Source organism: Idiotropiscis lumnitzeri, chromosome 5 (assembly GCF_059441095.1).
Source record: "Idiotropiscis lumnitzeri isolate Australia: NSW breed Sydney's pygmy pipehorse chromosome 5, RoL_Ilum_1.0, whole genome shotgun sequence".
Taxonomy (NCBI): Eukaryota; Metazoa; Chordata; class Actinopteri; order Syngnathiformes; family Syngnathidae; genus Idiotropiscis; species Idiotropiscis lumnitzeri.
In genome coordinates this window covers 5991462-6018923 of record NC_142395.1, presented here as the reverse complement: position 1 = coordinate 6018923, position 27462 = coordinate 5991462, and the positions used below count along the sequence as shown (strand labels likewise).

Here is a 27462-nt window from a genome sequence, read left to right as displayed (position 1 = left end):
CCAGTGTAACGGTGATGGAGTGGAGCTCTGACAGGGTCTATTCTTCATATTCATGTCATATATCTATCCGAGTGTTATATTTTCAGGTGAAAGTTTTTATCCAATTAAGAGTTTCGCTATCTTGTGTTGCCTCGTAGATATCATTGAAGGCCTTCGGAAGCAAAAGTGCGGGCGTTTGTGCTGTTTGTCAAGAATTTAAGAGTGGATACACAGTTGCAATAGCCAATCAGATCACGAGTTGATGACAATACGGCCTTCTCGCCAACTATACTTTGAAGGTGATGAACGCGTCTTGTGATTGATATTCAGCTCTGAGGGAGCAACCCAATGTGGAATCCACACACTAGGGCTGGGCGATAAACCGAAATTTACCGTTACCGAAATTTAATTCAATGCCCGACATCATTTTGCCCATGTCGGTAAATTCGGTGTTTAAAAAAAAAGTATTTAAAAAAAAAAGTATTTTCTGTCTGCGGCTATGTTCATGCCCCTTTAAGACGGCGACAGCGGCTGTAGTCACGTGACTCCACTCAGCTGAACAAAAAAAAGCAAGACAACACGATCATAGCTGGCGATTCAAATCAAGAAGCAGCTGACTCGACTGAAGACTAAGTAAGGTTAGTTGAAGTTGTTCCTGTTGCGCTTGTCCCGAAAAGAAAATGGACAAATGTCGTTTGGAAATGTTTTGGATTCCATAAAGACGATGCTTGAGCAAAAGACCACGAACTGCAAAGTGCGTCGTAAGCACCCAAAACAGCGCGTCCAACCTTTTCTTTTTCACCACCCACAAGACTACCATGCTGTGCTGAAAGTTCAAAGGGAGAAGCAAGGTTCGACCAGTGACTACAGCCCATAACGGAGTCGACACCATACGAGAGAAAGTCTAAGAGGTGGACGCGATATCCTAGCACAGAGCTAAAGATATAGCTCCAATAGTTACAGTGGAGCGCGCAGGATTTAAACGCCTCATGAAAGTAATATTTGTCGCAAACTGTACTTCCCAATATGGACAACATCGGGACGGGAGTTTAGACATGTCAAGCATTTTGATCCACATCCGACTTGTGGTTGAGTCGCAACATGGATCCCTGATTGAGCCTGACTGTGCATTACTTAGACGACAAGTGGCGACTGCGCACCAGAGTACTCGAGAAGGCACATTTTCCCGATGATGCACACTTGTTTGTTTGCATAGACCTTTTTTCCCATTTTATTTAGCATTTTATTTGCCAGCCACACTAGCTCATTTGCACATGGCATTATTTATGTTTACAAGAAACCTTCACACAAATCTAGACCTTTGCACATGGCATTACATCACCTTGGCACAATCTATTTGCAGAAAAGATTTTGATTTTTCCTTTTCTCCTGTTCTTTGTGACATTGTTCAAGTCATGCAAAGCAAGCTATTTGAAATGTTTATACAAATGATTTTTGCACATTTATTTTTCATTGAAAGTAATGTGTACCAGTTGGTCAATAAAAATAACAGTTAATATGCATTTCCTGCATTTATTTTGAGTTTGGTCCACTGGCGGAAATATATCGTGCATTTATCGTTATCGAGGTAAAATTGCTTAATTCATCGCAATATTTATTTTTGGTCATATCGCCCAGCCCTACTACACACCAAACAGTTGTGACTTGTAACTGCCGACCGTTCGAAAATCTAGAATATATTCTTGCTTTTTTAACCCACGACAGCCGAAGGAGGGAAATGTGTGGATATGATTTTAGATATATTTGCAAGGCCATTTTGAGGACGGAAGGACCTTTCAAAAGAAGCTCTGTCGTGAGCCAAGGTGATTGAATTTTTTTCAAGTTGGGCTAAGTAGAACTTCACTGAAGGCCTATGCGTGAAATGCATAGCCCGCCACAGGTATATTCAATGGCAAGCTCGATAATCAAAATGTTGGATGGCTTCAAACTTCATGTAGAGAGTAGACAATCTGGCGATGTGGTGGGGTCCTAGAGCATCTTAAATGCGATTACAAAGATTGAACTCAGCTGCCGACAATTTGAAGACTTCAACCTACAAGGTTTACACACGCACGCACACACACACACACACACACACCCCCACCCCCTCATGCACACACACACAGTAGCTAACTGCTGACTATGTGGGCTACCAGTTTATTAGTCTCATTAATATTCATTTATGTGAAGATACTGATCATGTTGATAATTACTCACAATAAATAGGAAAGATAAATATCAATAGGGGTGGCACGGTGGTCGACTGGTTGGCACGTCCGCCTCACAGTGCAGAGGTTGAACATGCTTTTCTTCCGCCGCACATCCACTCCAGGAGTTGTCAGGGTGCCACTTTATAAACAAATGAGTTCAATCACATGGTTCTCACCTGTCTAAACTGTTGCTTCTTCTTTCAGATACCCCTCTCCTTTAGGAAATATGGTGAGTGTGATTTCCCCTGGAGCATTTTATTTATTTCTAAAAACATATTTCTGAAACAAGAATAAAAAGGTGCTGGAGCAGCAACGTTCTGGAAACTTTGCATTAGAAATTTAGCTAAGGAATTTAATCAGTTCGACAAGTTATATACTTACCATACACATTGAGGAGGATAATAAGGAATTAACAAAAACAAACTTATATACATGAAAATAACGAACATTTTATTTTGTCTGGAGTCTGGCAAAATAGGACAATATTATAAGATAAAATAATTCTTGGAAACAAGACGATTCTTTCCCCATATTTTTGTTGTCAAAACATCTTCACCAGACATTACCATTAATTCGCCATTATTCTCTTGGATTATTTTTTCCCTTTCTGCAGCGTGAGTGTATCTCGGTGCATGTCGGACAGGCTGGCGTCCAGATTGGCAATGCCTGCTGGGAGCTTTACTGCCTGGAACATGGAATCCAGCCGGATGGACAGATGCCCAGTGACAAGACGATCGGAGGTGGGGACGATTCCTTCAACACTTTCTTCAGTGAGACCGGAGCCGGAAAGCACGTCCCCAGAGCTGTCTTTGTGGACCTGGAGCCCACAGTCATCGGTAAACTTGCTCAATTCGGAACTACTGCAATTAAATATGAACTCTTTCAATTTCAGCTACCCAACCACCCCAAAAAAAACCTTCAGCCCTCCTTCTAGGCTCCGCCAGTGGTTGACTGCGCTCCTCATTAGGCCACTTTCAAAGAGTTTCTGTTACACCTAACTTTAACCAAAGTAAAGCTGGTTTCTTTTCTTTAGACGAGGTGCGCACAGGAACCTATCGACAGCTATTCCACCCTGAACAGTTAATCACTGGCAAGGAGGACGCAGCAAACAACTACGCCCGTGGTCATTACACCATCGGCAAAGAGATCATTGACCTAGTGCTGGACAGAATACGTAAACTGGTGAGCACTGACGTGACCACTGACTCGTAGTTACAAAGACAAACGTGATCTCCAATATATTTTCCTCCATTTCACCAGGCTGACCAGTGCACTGGCCTTCAGGGATTTCTGGTGTTCCACAGCTTTGGCGGTGGCACCGGCTCTGGGTTCACCTCACTGTTGATGGAACGTCTGTCTGTGGACTATGGCAAGAAATCCAAGCTGGAGTTTTCCATCTATCCAGCACCTCAGGTGTCCACGGCTGTAGTAGAGCCGTACAACTCCATCCTGACTACACACACCACCTTAGAGCACTCCGACTGTGCCTTCATGGTGGATAATGAGGCCATTTACGATATCTGCCGCAGAAACCTGGACATGGAGCGTCCTACATACACCAATCTGAACAGACTGATCAGTCAGATCACTTCCTCTATCACGGCTTCCCTTCGTTTTGACGGCGCCCTCAATGTCGATCTAGCAGAGTTTCAAACCAACTTGGTACCGTATCCCCGTATCCACTTCCCCCTGGCTACCTATGCCCCCATCATCTCTGCTGAGAAGGCTTACCATGAGCAATTAACTGTAGCTGATATAACCAACGCCTGCTTTGAGCCAGCCAACCAGATGGTGAAGTGTGACCCTCGTCATGGCAAGTACATGGCGTGTTGCCTTTTGTACCGCGGCGATGTGGTGCCCAAAGATGTAAATGCTGCCATTGCCACAATCAAAACCAAGCGCACCATCCAGTTTGTGGATTGGTGTCCCACAGGTTTTAAGGTGGGCATCAACTACCAGCCACCCACTGTGGTACCTGGTGGAGACCTGGCCAAAGTTCAGAGAGCGGTGTGCATGCTGAGCAACACAACAGCTGTTGCAGAGGCATGGGCACGACTCGACCACAAGTTTGATCTGATGTATGCCAAGCGCGCTTTTGTTCACTGGTATGTGGGGGAGGGTATGGAGGAGGGGGAGTTCTCTGAGGCCAGAGAGGACATGGCGGCACTGGAGAAGGACTACGAGGAGGTAGGGGCAGATTCGGTTGATGATCAGGGAGAGGAAGGCGAGGAATATTAAGAGGTACAAAAGAACCTCAATGTAGAAAGCAATGCTTGATTGCTCTGTGATCCTTAATGTATTTGCTGACTAGTTTGATTGTTCAAACCACAAAATGAGTTGTATCACTCTAAAAGTCAACTACCTTTTTTTCCATTCTGTGTTTTCAAATCAGTGAAGCAGTTTGAACAAAATTGCCAATTAAATATTACCAACCTTGTTAACTGTATATTGTCATTCATCCAAGTCATTGTATTCAGGGCGTTCTCCTCGAGAGGTTACGACAACTTCTAGGACCTCAAATGACGGTTTCAATTAACAGGTGGATGCAGAGTGCTTCCCAACAGGAATGTGTACACCCTCAAGCCAACTTTTGCTCCCAGTCCACCCATCTGTCCTTGGAGAAACTGTATGAAAAAGTTTCAATGGGTATAGGGTGCCGCAGGAAATTATCCCAATTTAAATAGTTAAAAAAAAAAAAAAGTAGCGACACGATGAACGACCGCTTCACAGTACAGAAGTGCAGTGTTTGATTTTGGGATCTGGCCTTCCTGTTTGGAATTTGTGTGCCCTGCAACTGGTTGGCAACCAATTCAGCGTGTACCCCACCTACTGCCCGAAGACTGCTGCAACGCCAGCGAACCTCATGAGAAGCAGCTTGGATAATGGATGGGCAGAACAATTAAATGCTCTTCCTTTGGATGGCAGAAGAAGGAACAAACTAGCATAGACACCTGTTGTCACTCACACAACAGAACAAGTTAGGACTTTTTGCTAGTTTTACCAGCTTTGTGGAAAAAAGATCATTTAGGTATTAATATTTTCTGTGACACATGAGTTTGATGGCGTACCATGAAAATCTTTGTCCGAAAGAACCCAGATTGATTTTTACTCACCAATGGCAAAAGTGAAGTCCCAAACAAGTGAAAAGTCAAGGTGAGGCTGTAATGGCCCACTTACATCCAGGTAATACAAATTATGGTTTGGTTTACAGTTAATAATGGTCCAAGTACTATAAAACCCGGAGAATTGAGGTATTCGCCATAAATGACTAATTCCCATGTCACATCAATGTATCACGTACTAAGTATAGAAACGGTCTTTGTCCCTGTAGTTTTGCACCTCTGTTGATTTAAACAAATCTGAATACTAATTGGTATGAGTGTGAAAATTTGTTATACTGTAGAGAAACCGGCAGCTTTGAGGAAAAATGCGTTATTTCAAGGATGATGGTCGTCCATATAAATATATTTTAACCCTTTCTGGGACAGTGATTCAAAAGTTAGTCATTTCTACATGAACAAAGCCCCCCCAAAAAGTCAGATGTAGATTATGATTTGTGCATGAAAAATTTAACATCAGGGTCTCGTCCAAATCAAACCGTTCGAAGCAATCAGTCACAAACCAAGAGAATAAAGAAAATCAACTGGCTTTATTCATATCTTTAGAGATGATTTGAAAATAGTTCAATGAAACACCGTATTGCACCAAGTGGAGCCTTCATGTCAAGGCCAACAGTATCACAAACTCTTGAAAACAGAGGAACTAACTGCACATTTTTCAGTAGTCTAATCTCTCATAAATAGGTTCTGTTCACTCATCACATCTTTGTATACGGAGCATGAGGCCATTGTGACATTATCAAATCAGATTGCTGCAATTCTACGCACAAAGTATAATCTGAACCGTCATTTCTTTTTATTCAAATAAATATACAAGCTCATTGTAACTCAACATTGTTTTGTCGAAATATTTTCTCTCAATGACATTCTCACTTGAGGAAATATTCTCATGTAAGATGATGGAAATTCATGTATGCATTAAAAAAAGGCAGAAGAGATTGAACAGAATAATATACCAGTGGTGTCCATAAATAGAAAAAACAAACTCAACATTTTTTTTTTTTTGCTTTGCTCTTCAATTACAATACAAGAATTGAAATGAAGCATCCTACTGATCTCACGGTTCGGATTTCGTGCTTCTGTCATTGAGATGACAACCTAGGTGCGGTTACAGTGCATAGATTTAGTCAGCATAAGGATTATGTGCAATCTATTAGACAAGCAGGAGAAATTGTACCAACATTTGTATTTAGGAAACAACCACAAGAAGAGTGACTGACATTGTTTACAAGGAACTCACGCTCCTGTCGTGATGAACATAACTGATGGCTTCGCCTCATATTTTCAAACTGTTCTGGATATAGTGATTATCATCACTCTTAAGGCTTTGTGTGGTATACCACATTTACAGATACGTGAATCACACCTTGAAATTTGTTCAACTATAACTAAAACTGTCAACAAAAAAAAGACAACAGACTCTCCAAGGATGAACATCCCAGCAAGCTGACAGTGCCAGTGTTTTATAAAGCCTGTGAATGCAAGTGTGCAATATACAAATAAAATATTAGCTAGTCAGCTGTTCATTTAAACCTTTGGCCCAACGTCCAACCTGTCAGTTACCTTTTCATAAGGCCCCAGTAAGGCACATTAGAACAAGCACGTGAATTGTGACCAAGTAAGCAAGGAAGAAGTAACGTGAGCGTGCACGGCTCGTCAGCAACCGGGAAAAGTACAGACTTCTTCCTCTGAACCAACGTCTGCATGCCACCATCCCACCTTTCACCTAGAAGCACAAGGGGCATTCAAATCAGACACCGAAATCTTACCTGGTGGATACATAAGTATATAATAATGCGTGACGTCATCAGCAGACGCGAAGGCTACCGAAGGACCCCGTCCACATCCAGTACTGACACCGGACGTCGTCCTGTTGTAAAATGCGATTGGACAGTAAACAGCCAATCAGAATTAGCCCGAGTGTACGACTCCTGATTGGTTAATAATTGTTGCACAGTTAGCACGCCTGCATCGTAAGCGTAAATCTGAGTTTTGTACGCGTAGAGAGGAGAGAAGCATTTGACATTACGCTAATGTATTTGTACGCGATATTACACATTACATACATGCGAAACTCATTTTTGTATGCGATATTTCACATTACGCTTACGTAATTGTGGCATAAATCTAACGCCATAGTAATTACAACACAATAGAACTTTATTTCCATAGCGCATTTCACAACAGCTGCAGCTGTAACGAAGCACTTTACATACATGAAATAACAAAGAGAGCAAAAACATTCAATTCAAACAGAAATTAATGATACTAACAGCACTGCAGATCTGTTATGTGAATTGGAGATAGACCTTTACAATGTCTGTCAGCTAGGTAGTCAAGGTGTCGGAATGTAGAGATCACAGCATGGAATTGGAAAAAAAAAAAAAAAGAAATGGGGAAAAAAAAATAAACAAAATGTAATGGACAGCAGAAGGCACGGCAGGCCCGCTGCCTAATTTTGAGTATTACCGTAGGCATATAATTGACCTAATACATTTAAAAAACATTCCATAAGTGCACCAACACCATACATTGTCCGCCGCTTATCCGGGGTCGGGTCGCGGAGGCAGCAGCTTCAGCAGGGAAGCCCAGACTTCCCGCTCCCCAGCCACATCTTCCAGCTCTGCCGGAGGGATGCCCAGGCATTCCCAGGCCAGCCGGGAGACATAGTCTCTCCAGCGTGTCCTGGGTCGTCCTCTGGGCCTCCGGCCGTTGGGACATGCCCGGAACACCTCACCAGGGAGGCGTCCAGGAGGCATCCTAATCAGATGCCCTAGCCACCTCATCTGGCTCCTCTCAACGTGGAGGAGCAGCGGCTCGACACTGAGTCCCTCCCGGATGGCCAAGCTTCTCACCCTATCTCTAAGGGAGAGCCCAGACACCTTGCAGAGGAAGCTCATTTCGGCCGCTTGTATCAGAGATCTTGTTCTTTCGGTCGCGACCCACAGCTCGTGACCATCTGTGAGGGTAGGAACGTAGATCGACCGGTAAATCGAGAGCTTCGCCTTTTGGCTCAGCTCCCTCTTCACCACGACAGACCGAAACAGCGTCCGCATCACAGAGGACGCTGCACCGATCCGCCTGTCAATCTCTCGCTCCATCCTCCCCTCACTCGTAAACAAGACCCCAAGATACTTAAACTCCACTTGGGGCAGGATCTCCTCCCCGACCTGGAGAGGGCACTCGACCCTTTTCCGACTGAGAACCATGGTCTCAGATTTGGAGGAGTTGATCTTCATCCCAACCGCTTCACACTCGGCTGCGAACCGCTCCAGTGAGAATTGGAGATCACAGCTTGAGGAAGCCAAAAGTACCACATCATCTGCAAAAAGCAGAGATGAAATACTGAGGTCACCAAACCGGATCCCCTCATCACCTCGACTGCACCTAGAAATTCTGTCCATAAAAGTTATTAACAGAATCTGTGACAAAGGGCAGCCTTGGCGGAGTCCAACCCTCACTGGAAACGAATCCGACTTACTGCCGGCAATGCGGAACAAACTCTGACATCGGTGGTACAGGGACCAAACTGCCCGTATCAGGGGGCTCGGTACCCCGTACTCCCGAAGCACGCTCCACAGAACTCCCCAAGGGACACGGTCGAACGCCTTCTCCAGGTCCACAAAACACATGTAGACTAGTTGGGCGAACTCCCATGCACCCTCAAGGACTCTGTAGAGCAGAGGTATTCAATTAAAAGTCACAGAGGTCCACGACGAAAATTTCTTCTAATTAAAAGGTCCGAACCAAAGTCCAACTTCCCGAAATGTCTAGCCTATGTTCACATTTTTATATAGTTTCAATATTTAGTCATTTTCAACAGAGCGCACTTATATACTAAATATTTAGCAATGTTCCCATTAAACACCTTTGCCACTCAAACAAATATAAGGCGTTTATTTCACATTCAAGAAAATAAGGCAACAGGAATTTAAGGGTGCCACTTCCAGAAAAAAATAATATCTCCTGCAGAAAATATATCAAGCCCTAAGCATTGAGTTAACATCTTTTACCTTTTTTTTTTTTTAATCAAAGAGTTATCAGCCTAAATAAAAACATAAAGCCTAATTATCCAAGTAAAACAGGTCAACATGTTCAGTACACTATCAATAAAAACGGCTGTCCTCATGAAAAACTAATTCAAAATGAGCTTTGACATCACTTTTTCTTTTGAATATTTTTTTAACTTCTCTTAATGAGAAAAATCTGTTTGTGATTGCCCTGCCAGTGACTTAGATCTGGGTTGGAACGGAGTCAGGGCCATTGGGATTTGGTAGATTATTTCACACATCTGGGCTTTGTATTTTCCTTTAAATAATGTTTGTGCAACCACATTTAAGCACTCCTTCACAACTTCCCCATCACTTGAACGTTTTTTTATGTTTCCCCAAAATCCATGATACTTTTACTGAATATTCGTTTGCATGCCGCTGGGATATAAACGAAAATGTAAACATCTGTTGTACTGCACTCAAAGTTCGATGTTTTTGCGTGCGCTCACCTCAAACGTCAGCGGATAACTGTGCACAAAAGGGCGGTGCTTTGTTTCGTAGTGGCGCTTCGAAATGTTGCGACGGTTTCGGAGCATATAATGCACACTGGTTTTGAATTGGGTGCAGCCAGAACGAAACTAAATTTCTCCGTCCATTCATTTAAAACAAGGCGCATCGACCTCACTAACTTTTTAGCAAGGCATACTGTCAGCAGCACTCTCTTCCGGTCTGCTGCGCAATTGGCAGTAGATCGTAAACAAAAGATTTGATTGGCTGAAATCAGTGACGCCTTTTCCATATTTACTAGAATTGCAGCGCCAACGTTTGCGAATGCGCCCTGAAAAAAATTCATCATAGATTGGCCATGGGTCCGGACCGAACCATCCCGCGGTCCGGTTACATTTGGTGATGCCTGCTGTAGAGAGTGTAGAGCTGGTCCACTGGACCACGGCCAGGACGAAAACCGCACTACTCCTCCTGGATCTGAGATTCCTCCCAATCACGTCCTTCCAGGTCTCACTGTCATTACCCACGTGAGCATTGAAGTCCCCCAGCAGAATGAAGGAGTCTCCAGGGGGAACGCTCTCCAGCACACCCTCCAAAGACTCCAAAAAGGGTGGGTACTCTGAACTGCTGTTTGGTGCATAAGCACAAACAACAGTCAGTACCCGTCCCCCCACCTTAAGGCGGAGGGAGGCTACCCTCTCGTCCACTGGGGTGAACCCCAATGTACAGGCGCCAAGCCGGGGGGCAATAAGTATGCCCACACCAGCTCGGCGTCCCTCACCTTGGGCAACTCCAGAGTGGAAGAGTGTCCAACCCCTCTCAAGAGGACTGGTACCAGAGCCCAAGCTGTGTGTGGAGGTGAGCCTGACTATATCTAGTCGGAATTTCTCTGCCTCGCACACCAGATCAGGCTCCTACACCGCCAGAGAGGTGACATTCCATGTCCCAAGAGCTAGTTTCTGTAGCCGGGGATCAGAGCGCCAAGGTCCCAGCCTCTTGCCGCTGCCCGACTCACATGGCACCCAACCCCTTTGGCCCCTCCCACAAGTGGTGAGCCCATGGGAAGGGGGACCCACTGTCCTATTTTTGTGAAATCATAATGACAAATTTATTATTTTTTATTCATTTTTATCTAAACCATTCAGATTATTTTCCAAATTGTTTACAAGCAAAATAGAGCAATCTGCCAATTTAAAATCTTAGTTCTAAACAGAAAATGGCTAAAGTATTCCTACAACAATTATTGCCTTTTTACTTTTTTACCACTCATCTTTGACACTTTGGATGGGGATCATATCCTTTCTGAGATAATATATATTTCCAGCTTGTTTTGTCACGCAGTTCCTTTCTCAAATGCCGGCATCTAATTCACCTCTAGACTTTCTGCATATTGTTTTGGGTGTTGTTGCTACAGGTGGTTCAAAACGTTTGACATATTTGCATCCGAAGTGCACATCTTGAAGCTTTGTGAAAATAGCTGAAAGAAGAAAGTTCCATGATGGAAACAGTATTTAAAAAATATGGCAAAATGAATATCATGATTTCAGCCTCATGTGACCCACAGGGGAAATTGGATGGCCCCCGTCCCTGCTGTAAATTCAGAATCTAATAGCTGTGTTCTACCTTTCGTGTTATCAGAGGCTGGTTGGGGTTGAGGCTCATAGCGTCCCACTCGTCGTCTGCTTCCATCTCGATACTACTGAAGTCTCTCTGAATATCTTGAGACAGGCTGCACAACACAACATTTACCTTTGAGCACATCTTTACTGCGATCATACGACAGTTGATAGGGGATACTTTTGTGTCAACACCTCTTTGTGCTGGCCTGGGCAAGATTCAAAGCCTCTTCAGCAGTCTCTCTTCTGCATTGTTCATCAGCCAGATTGCGCTCTACCTCAAGAAGCCTAAAAGTGGAACAAAGGAACATCGACAGTCAAGGTCACCAACGCTTAGTAAAGTAAAAGATGGCAAGAACCGTCAGACAAGACAGAACCAAAACTTGTGCCGCTCCCTAAAACACAAACATGGATGCACACGACAATGCGGATTGAGCACAACAACTGGAACCACTTATCATACAACAGATTTAATAATATGAGGTAAGAATATAGTTGAATTTTTTGTGCTGCTGTTTGGGTTAGTAACAAGTTAAAAATAGGCTCAGTGATGTCTTTGTGTGACGAAAGAGACCATGAACTGAGATCATTAGTTACTTTTTCTGATAAGAATAGTAAGACATTTTTTCAAGGAAAGGACACAATTACTGAAAAATTTACTCAAATAAATAAGCGTTATTAGGACGCATGACAAGATGTTTGCTGATCATTATCAATGACTCTTTTACTGTGCCTCGCTAGGATAGCCTTGACAGGACAAGCCAAAAGTCGCAACAACAAAAAACACAACCAAGTCTGAGTGACCCCACCTGTCTCTGAGCTGGCTGACTTCAATTGTTTGAGCAACAACTGTGTTGTTTCTTTCCTGAGGAGCTCCGGGAGCCACCTCTACATTTATTGAACCCTAAAAGGAAGGCAAAAACAGTACTAGAATGATTTAAAAAGAAACATGAATTGTACAATCATCCCATTAGTAACCCTAATGAGTGTAAACTAAAAGCAGCAATGCAATTGACTACGATCACTCTCGCTTTATGTAAACCCTATGGCAGAAAAGCTGAGTGGAAATATACTCAGAGAACATTGAGGCATTACATCAACAAAATCTGAAACAGGAAGACAATTTGCAGTGAGCGCCATACACTGTCTAAACAACAGAAAACAGGTGGACTTCTTGAGAACCTTTACCTGGGCCTGGCCTTGGATTTCCAACCAGTGGCATCGATTTTGCGTGTCCCTCAGGGTTTGGGACACGGCACTAAGCTGAGCGGCCACAGCACCCTTTTCCTTTTCCGTCTGCTGTAGCTGTGAACGTGGACACGAACATGAAGAATGTGGAGCTTTTTTTTTCTTCTATTCCAATTCAGAACACCAAATAATGTGGTTTAACATCTACAGTGCATCCATCAATGTATTATATATTGTTTTTTAATCTTTGCCTTCTTGTGTGAGTAAATAAACGGAAAAGAGATGTGAGTTGTTCCAACCTCAACTCTTTCAAACCTTTGAGTTAAGTTGCTGAAAGCACTGGTCCCGTTGCTGGATGTCATACAAGCATCGCTGAAGCTCTCTGTGCAGTTGGACCTTCTCCGCCTCCAGTCGACTCATCGCCACTTCCGTTTCATTCCGGCCTCCCCCATTGAATGTTTCCTATTGTTAGGCACACATATCAACAATGATGATGATTGGTTGACCATGGACTCATCATTGTAAGCATTTAACAGTTTACCAGTGAAGCTTCTAAATTGTTAAAAAATGAAGGACAAAAGAAAAACCTCAACATTCAAATACCCTTAGAGTGTTCCAAATCAGAATCTGTCTCAAGTCCCCCTTCCAAACTTTGAACCAAGTTGAGGGATCAATCTGGCTGCATAAGGTTATGTAAGGCAGGCTTGCACACTGAGCGGCGAGGCCAAATGTGACGGAACTGTGCAGCAGCGTGAGGGCACTGATTAAAATAAAAATTTGAATCGCAGTTGCATAAGGTGGTGACGTTGTAAATTATAGCCAATCAAAATGCACTGAAGCTTTCACAGAGGCGAAAAATCAATATCTGGGTTAAAAGAGAGTGCAGAGGCCCGAGACACAGCCGTCCAACCACGGACCGTCAAGTGATCAGAATACAGTATATACAGTACACAGATTCTGTTCTTACAACAGTACTTAACCATATTCAGAAGTAAAAACATCTGTGAGCAAGCCCCGCCTTTCCCCATTTTTTTAACTTTAATGTCGCCATCTTTCTGTAGTAACCCGCGTCTTTCATGACTAACACTCCATTTTCTGGATTAAAGGGATACTTTAATCCAGAAAATTAATGGATATCATTTGCAGCAGTAACAAGTTGCTTTTTTTGGTAACTTCATTATTTTTCATGGACATTTAATCATTTTAAAATAGATTTTATAAATATAGTTGGTTGCCAGCGAGCCTCCAATTCTAACATAACAGATTTTCACCAACTTTTATGTGCACAGCTGTAGGCATGTGATAATCATTCTCTAAAAATATTAGAACGAAACTCACAATATTTTGGATGACAGTGATGTGTTAAGGTTGCCTTTTCATGTTTGCCTTGGAGAGTGGCAAAATTCCATCACATATTGAACAAAAAACATTTATAAATTTATGCACTATAGTCTGAAAATATTAGAACGAAACTCGCAATATTTTAGGAGATAGTCGGAAGCATCGCGCAGTGTGCGGCAGCCCTTAGAGGACATGCCACAGAACAAGTCAGAAAGTGTAAGTGTGCATATTTACCTTGTCTGGTTGTATGTCTCTTTCAGACCTGCAAGCAGTAAAATAATGTTAATCTACTGAGATATCTTTTTCTTCGCTACAGAAATATCAAAATATCATTACTATTGTGAGTGTGCAACTTGCGGCAAAATTGTAAACATGCTGGTAAAAAAAACGCATGAAAAATAAGACTTCATAGTTTTGCTTTTGAAGATATCATCAACAAATGTTAACTATTAAAGGGGGACTAAACCCAGTATTTTATTCTCTTTTCTTTTCTTAAGTTTTTTTTTTTGCAAAAATATTTTGTGTGTGCCAGCACTCAAAAGACAGTAGGCATTGGGGACCTCCATTCAAAAAGGTGGAGGCCAAGTCAGCCACCACGACAGTCCATGCTACGCATTATGCTAACATGCAGTCAATAAGCTGCGAGGGCCAACTTCAGACATAACCTTAAAAGTGTACAAACTTTGTTGGCACTAAAATGCATGTTGACAAAGGCTTGAAATGTTTCATTTTAATTCTATTATATATACAATGATTCTAGTCAAAAGATTTATCTATCCATCGATATATACAATATATTTTCAACGAACACTTATAATTACAGATTTAAGTAAAAAAAAAAAAAAAAAAATCAGATAAAGAAGATATGCATATTTTAACTACTTTTTACAGTTTGGGTTCAGTTCCCCTTCACAAGTACCCACTAGATACAGTACAAGCATTTCAAACATTTTTTTTTTTACCTTTGGATAGCCGTTTCGTTTGGCAAACTGCTGGCTTCTTTCTCAGGTGTCGGTCTAGGCCACAGCTCATTCATCTGTAAGACAAGCAATAGTAGAGATACAGCTTGTCAAATGAAATCAAACGCATCTTGAAATCCCATCGAGCATTAAATGTTGGGAAGCAGCTCAAGTACATCCCCCTAACACCATGCACGAGGTACCAACAGAATGTTGAAAAAAGTAAATCTGACCCCATGCTGAATGCAAAAAGAAACACCATAGAGACATTGAAGTGCAAGCAACAGCCAAAATCTAAGCACTGCTGATTACATTACTTACCGACGCATGTTTTTCAATGTGGAAAGCACTTCCTTTTGACTTTGTCTCACTCATGGTCTTGACAGTGTTCAGGCCTGACCCTTGCCTGGACTCAACCACTCTTTTGGCCTCTGCCAATTCATCAACAAGCCTGTCACGATCATTTTGGAGGCTGGCCATGGATTTGGAGAATGCAGACAGCTGCCTGCTATACGTGGAATTATCCAGGACAACCTGTTTCAGTTGTTTTTCCTTTTCTGACAGTGCTTTTCTGAGCTCGTTCAGCAACTTGCTCAGCTCCGCATGAGTATTTTTGCTCTCCAATGCTCTTAATTCGTCAAAAAGGATCTCCCTTTCTTTGGTAAACATGTCCACATCAGATGTAGCGTCTTGGAAACTGCGTTGAACTTTGTTCAGAGCTGTCCTAGTCTCTCTGAGCTCTTCGTCATACCCGTTTCGCAAGACCTTGAAATCTTCAATAAGCTGGTCACGGTCATTCTGCAAGGCTGCCATGGCTTTACAAAGGGACTCATTTTGAGCCTTTATGTCTTTATTTTGCGTTTGGGCAACTAACAACTGTTGCTCCATTTCCAGTAGGCCTTTTGCGAGCTCTGTGACCCTTTGCTCAGCCCGCTCTCGCTCACTCCTCATTAGCTCCACCTCACGTTCATTACCTAGTTTGCTGTCAGTTTCGTTTTCAAGCAGCTTCATTTGCTTCATTAAGTCCTCAATTTGGGTTTCCTGAGATAGGAGTTTTTGCTGAAGATCAATACATTCAGCTGTTTTAGCCGCCACAGTTTTCTGCAGATCAGCAATCACTTCGCCTTCAATTGTAGCCTTCTGACTCACTTTTTCACTTTGCAATTTTGTCACTTGTGCTCTAAGTTTAGAAACATCTGCCTTCAAAGTAGAGCTAACCTCAACTTCGTTTTGGAGCACCGACAGAGCTTCTGTGTGTTGTTTTTCAGCTGCAGTTTTTTGGTTTTCAAGATTTTGGATAATATCCTCCTTGTTTTTTAGCAAAACTTTCAACTGATTGTCTTTTAAGGATAAAACTTGATTTAAATCCTCTCTGTAACAAATGAGTTGGGCCCTGAGCATAGCGTTCTCCGAATTTAGGTCATCCATTTGATGTAGTAAGTTCTTAATTTCATGTTTAAGGCCTCTGGTTGCACCACCTTCATTATCAAGTGAGTTTTCTTGACTTTTGAGCTCTAGATGACTCTTTGCCTCGAGTATTCTGTATTCGGACATCAGTTGCTCTTTTTCCCTCTGTGATGCCACAAACGACTTCTTCACAACTTCCATCTTAGATGACACGTGCGCTTTTTCCTGGACTGATCTGTTCAAGTGTCAGGTTTAAAAGGTCCTGACGCCTTCATTAGACTGAATTAAATGCAGAGAACCAGAGGAATAACCAGGGAAGGTTTTGTCTTTTCTCCATCGCGATGGGAGGAGAAGCCAGGAAGTGAAGTAGACGTCTTGCCAGTTCACTCTCCCGCACTCTCACTGGCTCCTTCGCCCATCCCTCTGGACTTTATTCAAAGAAAAACGAAACCTATGGAAAGTGAAACTTAAAACAAGCGTGTGGGTGTGCGCATGTGTGCTGAAGCAATGATGTGCGTGTCTGTGAGTGTGTGTGTAATTATCATTGATACAAATAGTGTATAAAAAACATGATTAAAAATACACAAACTATTTACATACTCTCACATTTCCCCCCTGTTTGTCGGATTTAAATCATGTCCATACGGCTTTAAGATGAGTCATCAGGGAATAAAACATATAAAAATACATTTCAATGTGCCTAGTGAAAAATAACAAAACTGTCTCCACGCAGAGCTTGTCTCTGGGGGACTCGATGCAGGCCCCTTGCCTCGCTGTAGGAGGAGACAGCCGTCTTTACCTCCCGGATCTTCGTGTGTGGGGCTTGGGCGACAAGTCCATATTCATTTTACGTTTCAGTGTCCAGTTCGAGTTCGTCATTGTCCAGTTCGAGTTTGTCATACTCAACATCAATCAGATTGTAATGTTACTTTTGGGCAACAAACATGCAATTAATCATCATTTTTGTCATAAAAATAATGCAACAAAAACAGACTACACATAACAAAAAATGAAAACCATAATTATCCCGATATATATTGTGTCTTTCAAATTCTTCATAGTGGTCATAACATCAATAATTGTTTCATTTTTAAAACTTTAAATGCAATTATGTTCTTCAATCAAGGTTCAAATTTCTTTATGTACGTCATTAATTTCCAAACCATATCTAATCTTTTTATTCTGTGGCTTCAACATTCGTATCTGTGGCTGGTGGTGTGGTTCTGATGTGCGTGTGGTCCGAGATTGTGACTCGGGGAGGGATTCGCGTTGCTAGGCCTTTAGCTGGAAACCGGTGAAGCTTGTACTGCAACTGGTGGATCCAGCTGCCACGCCCCGCGACCTTTGCAGCGTCGGGGTCACCGCCATCATGTGGCGAGGGCCATCTCAGCATTCACTTCCCCCCAACGGAGTCGTTTCAACACCTTGAAGAAGAGTTGGTCTTCCACACGGACGTAATTTCTGTAAATCAGAACAACACTTGACCAGTATTGGCGTCTTTTGGATCTTTTTCGGTCAAACATGTTTTTCGTTGGTGGTTCTGATGAACCTGAGAGTCTATAGGGGATAGTGTCCTTCCTTCGGCTGGCATTGTCCTCATTGCTGTGATTGAAACACAGTCTGGCCATTGTCTCCTTTTTTTTTTTTTTTTTTTTTCATTAGTGCGTTCCACAAGTCCTGCAGACTGTATGCACAGTGACGCTTTGAGTCCATTTTTAACAACTGTCCCACTTGTTACAACATCATTCACAAAATGCATCATTTTCACTTCAAATCACTTCTTGAAATTCCAAATGTCAGGATAATTTGATTACACAACACTTTTCCCAATCGTTTTTAGCATCAGCATGTGTTGTTGGAAACAGCTTGATCCATTTTGAAAACATATCAATCATAGTCAAACAATATTGCAACCCAAACAAATAACAGTGTCCAAAAAAAAATTTTTGTTGAAAAGTCTGTATGTGGGAACAATTCCATATGATATCTCCTCCCTGTTGAGGCACGACGTCTGCTCGTGTCTCACTCAATGTTTGCATCATTGTCCACCCAATGTGCATGTTCAATTAGTGGTGCCTTTTTTCCTGGCCTGAAATCAACTTGTCAAGTTGATTTACTGTGTGTGTGTGTGTGTGTGGGGGTGTGTGTGTGTGTGTGTGTGTGTGTGTGCTTTCATGAAACCTCTTGTGCTTTGTTGACTCTGGGGTTATGGCTTGGCTCCAGCCTTTATTCAATCATAATCGTGTCATTTTCTGTTCAGAAATTTTTTTTTATTTACAAATACTTACTTAGATGTGTTTTATGTGCAACTTTTCTTTTATCTTTTGTGATTTTTAAAGCACCCGTTCGCCCAAAATCAACAGAACACAAGAACATTTTATCTTGACTGTGAGTTCACATTGTAACCATACAGCTCATACAAGATGGGAAACTCCAAATTTTAATTAGCTCACAACCGCCTACGCTCTTCCTGCTTATCCTAACAATTTCTCTCTTTTACAAGTTATCTGTTGGTATCGCACTACTAATACTCCCATCGCATAAAAGTCAGCGTGATTTCTTCCTACAACCTTGGTTCTCAGACACTTTCTTATCAGTCTGGAAGGTGCACCTGGTCTTCAAGTCCTACACGTCTTAACTCCTCCAGTCGGGAGGAAAATATGTCAAAAAGTCAAGTCATGTGTTTGGTGAAAATTTGGACGGCTCCACAGTCGTGTGGCGCCTTCTAAATGGTGCGTGGAAAAAGAATGGCGCTGGGCTTAAATGCATCGCACCTTATTAATGTAATGTTACAATTAAATCGCCGTGCAATGTGAATGTCGTGTGATGGAATGTCTTTTTTTTTTCATTCCTTAAAGCAGCAGTGAAAGCTCTTGATCACACTCTTAAGTGGTTCTCTGCCACGAAATCCAAATTGTTGTGACTAATATGCAAATGGATTCACTTTCCTATGTTTCTGCAGCAACACAAGTCCATGAAGCCATTTTTTGCAGTCACTGTTTGCCCAAATGGCTTATAATAATAATTTGGTAGTGCATTAAGATGCTTTGTAAATCCAATCTTGCAGTGTATCTCCACAAGTTCCAACATACACAACCCATTTTATGGCCATGATACTATTGTTTTAAACTCACCCTAAGCCTGTTGGGCTCTTTCTCTGCCGCATAAATTACAGCCCTGAGAGACTTTGGGCTCCAACTTTATCTATGAAAGGTCAGGGACTTAATGGAGGTCATGAAAGTCCCAAGGAAGGTGTCTACACAAAAGTGGTCTGGCAAAGTTTTATTACTATTTTTCTTCCCGCTTATCACTGACAATGCGTCCTTTTAAAGTTTTGACTCTTGTTTAAATTCGCCCTTGCCTATTGATTCTGATATTAAAGTCCAATTGTCAGTGTATCACGGCCTAATAAGCAAAACGCATGTTGATGTAGAAGTCCTTCTACACACACTTTTTATGTTAGTTTTTTTTCCTTTCGCCATGTGATCCTCTGTTGCTTCTCTCTTCGTCCTGAAAAGTTATTGTTTATCACAAGACTCTCTGCTTCCTTCTTTTTTTCAAATGTTTTCTCTTTTTCTTCCTTCTGCTCAACACGTTCAAGCTTTTTGTGCATAATTTAGAATCTTCTTTTCCATTTTACAAGTTGGCCAATTTAAATTAGGTTGTTTTATTTGAAAAGCCTGTAATTCTCTTTTTCCCTTTTCACATAATCACAAATTTCTTATCACAAAATGAACATGTTAATTCTACTTCGAAGTGGACAAGTACACATCAATGTTATTTGCAATTTCTAATTTCTTCTCTGCTTTAATGAAAATTATAGCCCTTGCCAAATTTTTCCTGTATCATTTATATTTCTGCATTTCATTGCATCTCTGGCCTACTTTAATATAAACATCATCAACTGGAATATGAAATCTAAAATATTTATTTCTTCAATTCACCAAAAAGCAAAATCTAATTTCTATCCTCCTCCTCACAGGAGCCTCTCCACAGTCTGCTCCTAATTTCCAAATTCACTGTAGTTTTTCCACAACCACTCAAACCTACCAATGTCTCGAATCAAAATTTAAAAAATCAAGAAACACCTATGTTTTTGCAAAAATTCCTCATGTTCACTTTCAGAAGCTTCATCCAATTGTTAAAATTTCATAACACCTACTTCTCCCTTTCTGAAGGTGACGCAAGTATACAATTAAGTAAAAACCATCATCAAAATGATATATCTTGTCAATTGAATCATGTAAATATAAATTATCTCATCACTAAACTTTTTCTGTAAATTAATCACATCCCCACAACTTGGGCTCTCATTATTCTGTAAAAATAAAACTAATTTCAATTCATGCAACCAACTCAGTGGCCTTCTGGGTCCCTCAACCACACAGGTTCTAATTCTGTTACTCTGTTCCATTTTTCCCCTTGCAAATCTGACTATGGCCCCTTTCTCACTTGCCCTATCATTTGAAATTGATTTATTATAAGCAATCCTATCTGCACCAATGTCACATAAAAAGGGTAATTGGTGTCCCATTACCAATACGGTTATTTCAGCTCAATCATTTAATCAAAAGCCAATATCTTTTGTAAATTTAGGAAAACCTCTTCATTTAAAAACTCATCTGTTCTTTAATCTTTCTATCTTAGTCATGCTGAAGGCTGCTTCTTCTCAAGGCAATTTCTTGCTATCTGGCCTTCTTTTAGTGTGGTCTTCCTGTGTGGTTGACGGCAGTTTCTGGCAAAGTGTCCTGATCTGCCACAACTGTAAAAAATATCATCTCCGGTGGGAAGGCGTCCTTGTCTCAGCCTCTTCCACCTTGATAAAAGACATTCTGACCTTTATTCTGATAAAAAGTGTCTATAGACCTCTGTTTCTTTTTATTTTCTATCTTCTCAGCATGGAGGGCGTGATTTACATACTCCTCCAGGGTACCTGTTGGCAGGCAAATGTAATGTTTATTTACCCACTTATGAATTTCCTCTCTTGATCCTGCATGTAAAGCATTCTTCAACTGCTGTTGAAATGCCCCATCCACATCACCATCTTCCTGCAGCCCGCTGTGGTTTTGAAACACAGCTGTCATTCTCACTTTGTATTGCCCAAATGTCTCATCTTTTCTGTTTCTTGTCACCCTCTTCTCTTTTTAAGGCTACCCTCATCCAATATTCTGTTTCCTCAAAGCCATTTTTCTTCATCTTTTTGTGGTCTTTCTTTGTCTTTGCTATGATTGATTTCTGCAATGCGGCTATTTTTCGTGTTTTTAACTGACCATTAAAACCATGTTCAGCTTTCCATGAGTCTAAATACTGAATTTTATCAAGATCTTGTTTTTTTTATGAACTTCCTTATCTTCACTCATCTTTTTAAACCAGCCTAGGCGTCTGGGTTCAATTTCTTTATTTTTCAGAAAACGCACATCAGGCTATTTCTCTCTTTTCTTTTAAGCCTATCCCGTTGTATAAGTTATTTTATTTAATTTCAAATTTAAATGAATTTATCTCCTCAAATCATCTTCTTTATTAATTTCTTTTGTAAATTTGGGAATTATTTTTCTCAATAAGATCTCGTCACTCATAAGTAGCCTTTTGTTGGTTACTAATCCTTGATTCCATTTTATCTCTACTTCATCAATCCTTTTAGCATAATTCCAACCACTTTGATCACTCTCCCTGACATTTAGACACACAGACAGACACTCAGACAGACACACAGACATATACACGGGCCCACAAAACGACACACACAGTTCTCAACACTGAACAACTACAAACAACAATAACATGTTAGTATAACAGCAACACAATCCATCTTTATCTTTTGCCCATAATAAGTCCTTTAATTCAACTAATATCGCTCATAATTATGTGTGTGCAGCCCTATAGGGCCAATGCAGCCTCTGCCACAAATGCACACTGCCACTTATACACACAACACATTGAGGTGAGCGCTTTTTTGGTTTATCTATCTTTTATTGGGGGTTTTTTGTCTTATCGATGCAGTTCTGTCTGATCTAGTTCTCATTCTATGTGGCGTTACCTGATAATGTGGGTGGTGGGGGGGTAATTCAGGATGCAGGGGGCAGTTGCAACCCCGCCCCTTCTTTACCTTCTTCAACAACACTCTCTGTCATCCTCAAATACTATTCCTGTTTATAACCCTTATTGCATTATACGGGATAAAATTCCAAATGGTATTTGTAATCCCCAATCACACCATTCACTCACTTTGCATACAGCAAAATGATCATTCCACATCTGGTGTTGTGTGTGCGGGTTTTTTTTTTTTTTTTTTTTTTTTCTCTTCAGCTTCTCTGCAAATTCTTCTCTCACTACCCTGAAACCTGATCCTTCAGGCTTGGCCCAGCCAGACCTCTTCTTTTGCTGTTGTCTGGTCAGCTACTTCTCCAAACCCACACACACACACACACACGCACGCACGCCCCCTCACGCACATACGCTCTTTCTCAAACCCCCACCTTTTTTTTTTCTCTTTGTCCTCATACACACACACACAGCTGCGCAGCTACAAACAATATTCAAATAAAAATAATAAAAACCACCAAAAATAATGCCTTATTATTCCCTAAATTTCAATGTGAAATTGTGAGTAGACCTCTAAGTCGTCGATAATTTCTATTTATCGACACCGAGGAACTTTTAATAGACTCTACCGTGCTGTCGGTTTGAACGAGTTACGACCTAATTTCTTCTTTTTGTAACTCCCTAAACAACACGATCCGGTTTAGACGTACCGCAGGACGTTCTTTTTTACCACCGCGTTATCTGTAAGGGAGACCCAGTCTCCCGAGAAACCCAGTTTCTCAATGAGTTACGGCCTAATACTATTTGTAACTCCTTGAATAACGCGATCCGGTTTTTTTCCTTTCTTCTTTTTTTTTTATCAGACGGACCGCAGAACCGTCAATCAACGCAACCGTGCTTTCCGTAAGGGAGACCCTGTCTCCCGAGAAACCCAGTTTCTCAATGAGTTATGGCCTAATTATTTTTCTATAACTCCTTAGACGAGCACGATCCAGTTTCTTTTCTTTTCGACCGAACTACTGCAAAACGGCCGGCGCGCGCTTCCTTACTCACATAAATCACCCCTTACGAATTGTGTTAATATTTTAAATTTTAAAATGGTGGCACAAAATAATTTGAAAAACAATACCTGGCTTCCTCCGGATCCGCCTGGTCCGACAGGGAACCGACATCCGGGCGGACGGCCGCGCCGCAGCTCAGGGACCCGCTTTCAAATGGTGAAGCGCTGACGTCAGATTCGTTGGCCCCCGAAATATCCAGCGACGTCCGCCCGTCCGGGTGTGGCTCCCGGGTTGACCGGCACCAATAAATGTCAGGTTTAAAAGGTCCTGACGCCTTCATTAGACTGAATTAAATGCAGAGAACCAGAGGAATAACCAGGGAAGGTTTTGTCTTTTCTCCATCGCGATGGGAGGAGAAGCCAGGAAGTGAAGTAGACGTCTTGCCAGTTCACTCTCCCGCACTCTCACTGGCTCCTTCGCCCATCCCTCTGGACTTTATTCAAAGAAAAACGAAACCTATGGAAAGTGAAACTTAAAACAAGCGTGTGGGTGTGCGCATGTGTGCTGAAGCAATGATGTGCGTGTCTGTGAGTGTGTGTGTAATTATCATTGATACAAATAGTGTATAAAAAACATGATTAAAAATACACAAACTATTTACATACTCTCACATCAAGCTAATTTGCAGACTTTTGACTTTGGCCTCAAGTTCTCTGAACTCTTTATCAGCCCTTTCCCTTTGGTATTGTAAAGTTCTTAACCTGTCTTCATAGACAGCTTCTTGGGAGTGAGAATTAGTTTGAAGTTGCTCGAGATATGCTGACATATGGTCATCCTGGCAGGACAAAAGAGAGGAGATCTCAGCATCTTTGCTTTGAAGCAAGGTTTTCAATTGAAGGGAAATTCCCTTTTGGGTCTCAAATTCTGCCTGCATCTTGTCATTCTCAGCCTGCAAAACACGCATCTGTGAGTCAGAGTCAGCATTTATCTTTTCTGTCATGCTGTGATGAAGATGCAAATGGGAAATCTCATCTTCTTTGTCAGCTATCTGTATTTCAAGTGTGGTTCTATCTTGTTCTACTCTTTTAAGTTGAGCACTGAGTTGATTTATCTGCACATTCAAAAGTTCTAAAGTCTCAGAAAGATCCGCGTTGCTAGCACTCAGAACCAAGATCTGCCTCTGATGAGCAGCAGAGGCAACTGAATACCCGTTTAGTGCACTCTCCAGTCTCGATTTAGTTAATCGGAGTTCATTGACCTCGTTTTTGGTCAATCTCATATCCTGCAGCAATCTTTTCAATGCAGAATCTTGTTCGATGAGCTGGTTATCTTTCTCCTGCAAGGTGTTTAGGTACAAATCATTCCAAAGTTTTGTAACATTTGCCCCATGAGGAGTGGATGATATGGCGGACAGTTTTGCTTCATTCGACTCAAATGCTTGCTTTAGAATATTCATCTTCAGATCTTGAGAGTCCAATTGTTGCTTTAGTTCAGTTACTTTTTGACTCTCTTTGTTATTAATATTCTTTAGGTCATCTATCTGTTTTTGCAACATAACTTCATTGTCCTTTAATTGTTTTTCAGCAGTCGCTTCCTTTAATTTTGTTTTCTCATCAGACCTAACATTTTCTAGAGCTACTTTGAGGTGGTCTCTTTCCGACTGAAGTTTTCCAATTTTCTCAGTGGCCTCCCGGATGTGAGTCTTGCATGTGATCAAATTGGCTTCAACTTGTTTGTTTTGCTCTTCAACAACAGAGATCTTATCAGAGCATGTATTCAAATCTTTTTTCAAGTTTTCACAATCAAACTCTGAGGTTTTCAATGAGCTCTCTAAATGCAAAATATGCTCTTGGTATTTAATGCAGTTTTGTTGTAATTGATTTATTTCCTGATGCTTTTCTTTTAGAAGCTCTTGCAGTTCTTTATTGATGTTCTTGGATCCCTCCTTGCCTTGCTGCACAGCCTTCATCTTATTCTCAAAGTCTCGGACTAATTGAAGATGTCCATCCTCTTTTTCTTGGCGAAGTGTGTCATTCATCTCCTTGCTAATTTTAAGATGGGAAGACAGCTGGATGTTTTGGGCTTGCAAAACACTGATGGATTCAGAAAGTGCATCGATGCTTTTAGAATCGTTGAGGATCACAGTTTCCAGGTACTCATTTTCATTTTTCACTTTGTCTGAAGACTCTTGAACGTGTTCTAGCTCCTCTTGCAGAAGACACTTATCGTCTTCTAAAATTCTAACCTTCTCATTAAGACTAATCGTTTCTTGGCTGTGACGATTCATCATGTCTTTAAGATCATTAATGGCATCGTCTTTTATTCGCAGTTGCGTTTCATGATCATTGAGTATTTTTTCAATTCTTTCAGAAAGAGATTTATTTTCTCTCTGCAAAACAAGATCGCTTTCACATTGAGCACTGGTCTCACAGTGTTGATTTTTGGTAGTCAGCTCACATATTGCCATCTTGTGGTTTTCATTGATCTCATTCAGTTCTTTTTTAATGTTATCATTTTCTTGCTGCAGATCTTCAATCACATGTTGTTTTTCTTCTGCACAGTGCATTTTCTGTTTAAGTCTTCCATGTTCCTCCTCCACGTGTTTTGCTTGGTCCTGCAGAATTTTCACCTCACTTTCATATTTGTGCAATTTTCTGAGGGCTTCCTGTCTGTCGCTTTTGGCTCCTTCCAAAAGTTGTCTCATCTTATCCATTTCTGTGCCAACATTCTCATATGCTTGCAAAAGGGTCTCGTAGTCTTGTTTAAGTTCCGAATGCCTTGATTTCCATTTGGTCAACTCCTCTGTCTGAGAGTCTTTCAGAGATTCCAGCTGGCAGGAAAATGCTTGCTTCTGCTGGGTGATATTCTCAATGGTTTGCTTCAAGCTTTCACATGCGTCTGATAGACTGCAATTGTCATTAAGGACACGATCAACTTCAGAGCTAAGCTTCTCTTTATCAGTGTTAACACATTTCAGATCGATTTCCAGGTCTATATTATGTTGTTTTAGTCGTGAAAATGAGGATTGTAAGGCAAGACATTCTGATTCTTTAGCATTGATTTTTGCTGACAGATTCCCAACTTCCTCTTTCAATGATGCATTTTCCTTCATGAGTTCTTTCCTTGAAACTAAAGCTGCTTGAAGTTTCTTGGTTAATAGGGTCAATTTATTATGGCTGTCCTGATCATTTACTTTATTACCATCTTGAGATTTATGAAGATGGTCAATTTCTCTTTTCATCCTTATAACGGAAATCTCATGGTTTGTACTTGCCTGCTGCAATTGCAACTGAAGTTCAGCAATCAGCTCATCCTTTTCTGATATCACAGACTTATCATCCTTAAGTTTTGGAGCCGCTTTCATGTCTTCAATATCATCTTTTACATGTTCTTCCTTGATGGACTTTTCAGGAATTGCGTCATATATCAGCTCTTTGACGTGCTTGCACTGGTTCAGCTGTGTATGAAGTGTACCTAACTCTGTCCTGAGTTCATCAATTATTCTCAAAGCATCTGCATTGCCTTGCTTCATTGATGGAATATTTGTTTCTTTTTCAGGACAATCCAATTGTGCTTTTTCGAGCATCTTTGAGAAACTGGATTGCTTCTCACTCACCAGTTGTTGCGCCTCTGCCAAAACTCTCTGGATTGTAAACACTTGATCCAAATGAGTCTTACCGCCTTCCATTAAGCCTTGATACTTTACATCAATTGTTTTCAGCTCACCTGGCTTCTCCTGTTTGAACATTACCTCCACACCTTGAAATCTTTCCTGGGAATTCTCAACCAATGCTCTCTCTACTTTTATTCCCTTGTAAGCTTGGAGATCTGTGGCCAACATTTCTGCTCTTTCCTCCATTAAAATGAGAGGCGTGTCTTTCATTTCCAATTGTGTTTGGAATTTTGATAGAGAATGGCAATGTCTCTCACTTTCTACCAGGGAAGTCTTTAAATCTTGCACAGTTGCATCCCTCTCCTGAACAAGCTGTCTTAAAATATTCAGTTCATCAAAATTATATAATAAGGTTCTCTGGCGTTGTTCCAGTTCCGCAAGAGTCTCATTATATTTTAACTGGATGTTAGTAAACTCATTTGTCTGCT

The 27462-nt window shown here is 41.3% G+C and overlaps 2 protein-coding genes across 3 annotated transcripts in view; one reads left to right on the top strand and one right to left on the bottom strand.

Moving 5' to 3' along the window:
- The first annotated feature begins 496 nt into the window (after positions 1 to 496).
- Positions 497 to 4630, top strand: LOC148336710 (tubulin alpha-1C chain-like). Its single transcript, XM_088295370.1, has 5 exons — positions 497 to 617; positions 2394 to 2418; positions 2803 to 3025; positions 3223 to 3371; positions 3450 to 4630. The coding sequence occupies exons 2-5, from the start codon at positions 2416 to 2418 to the stop codon at positions 4425 to 4427; spliced, it is 1353 nt and encodes a 450-aa protein (XP_088151496.1). The 5' UTR covers positions 497 to 617; positions 2394 to 2415; the 3' UTR covers positions 4428 to 4630.
- Positions 4631 to 6062: 1432 nt separating this feature from the next.
- Positions 6063 to 27462, bottom strand: part of LOC148336709 (uncharacterized) — a 63133-nt gene continuing 41733 nt past the window's right edge. For both annotated transcript variants that reach the window (XM_088295366.1, XM_088295367.1), the window contains exons 22-29: positions 14915 to 14988; positions 14187 to 14214; positions 12927 to 13073; positions 12612 to 12728; positions 12233 to 12327; positions 11619 to 11711; positions 11431 to 11536; positions 6063 to 7034 (exon numbers count right to left, since the gene is read on the bottom strand). In XM_088295366.1, coding sequence (XP_088151492.1) covers positions 6876 to 7034; positions 11431 to 11536; positions 11619 to 11711; positions 12233 to 12327; positions 12612 to 12728; positions 12927 to 13073; positions 14187 to 14214; positions 14915 to 14988 — 819 coding nt within the window. In that variant the 3' untranslated portion in view covers positions 6063 to 6875. The remainder of the gene's footprint in view (positions 7035 to 11430; positions 11537 to 11618; positions 11712 to 12232; positions 12328 to 12611; positions 12729 to 12926; positions 13074 to 14186; positions 14215 to 14914; positions 14989 to 27462) is intronic.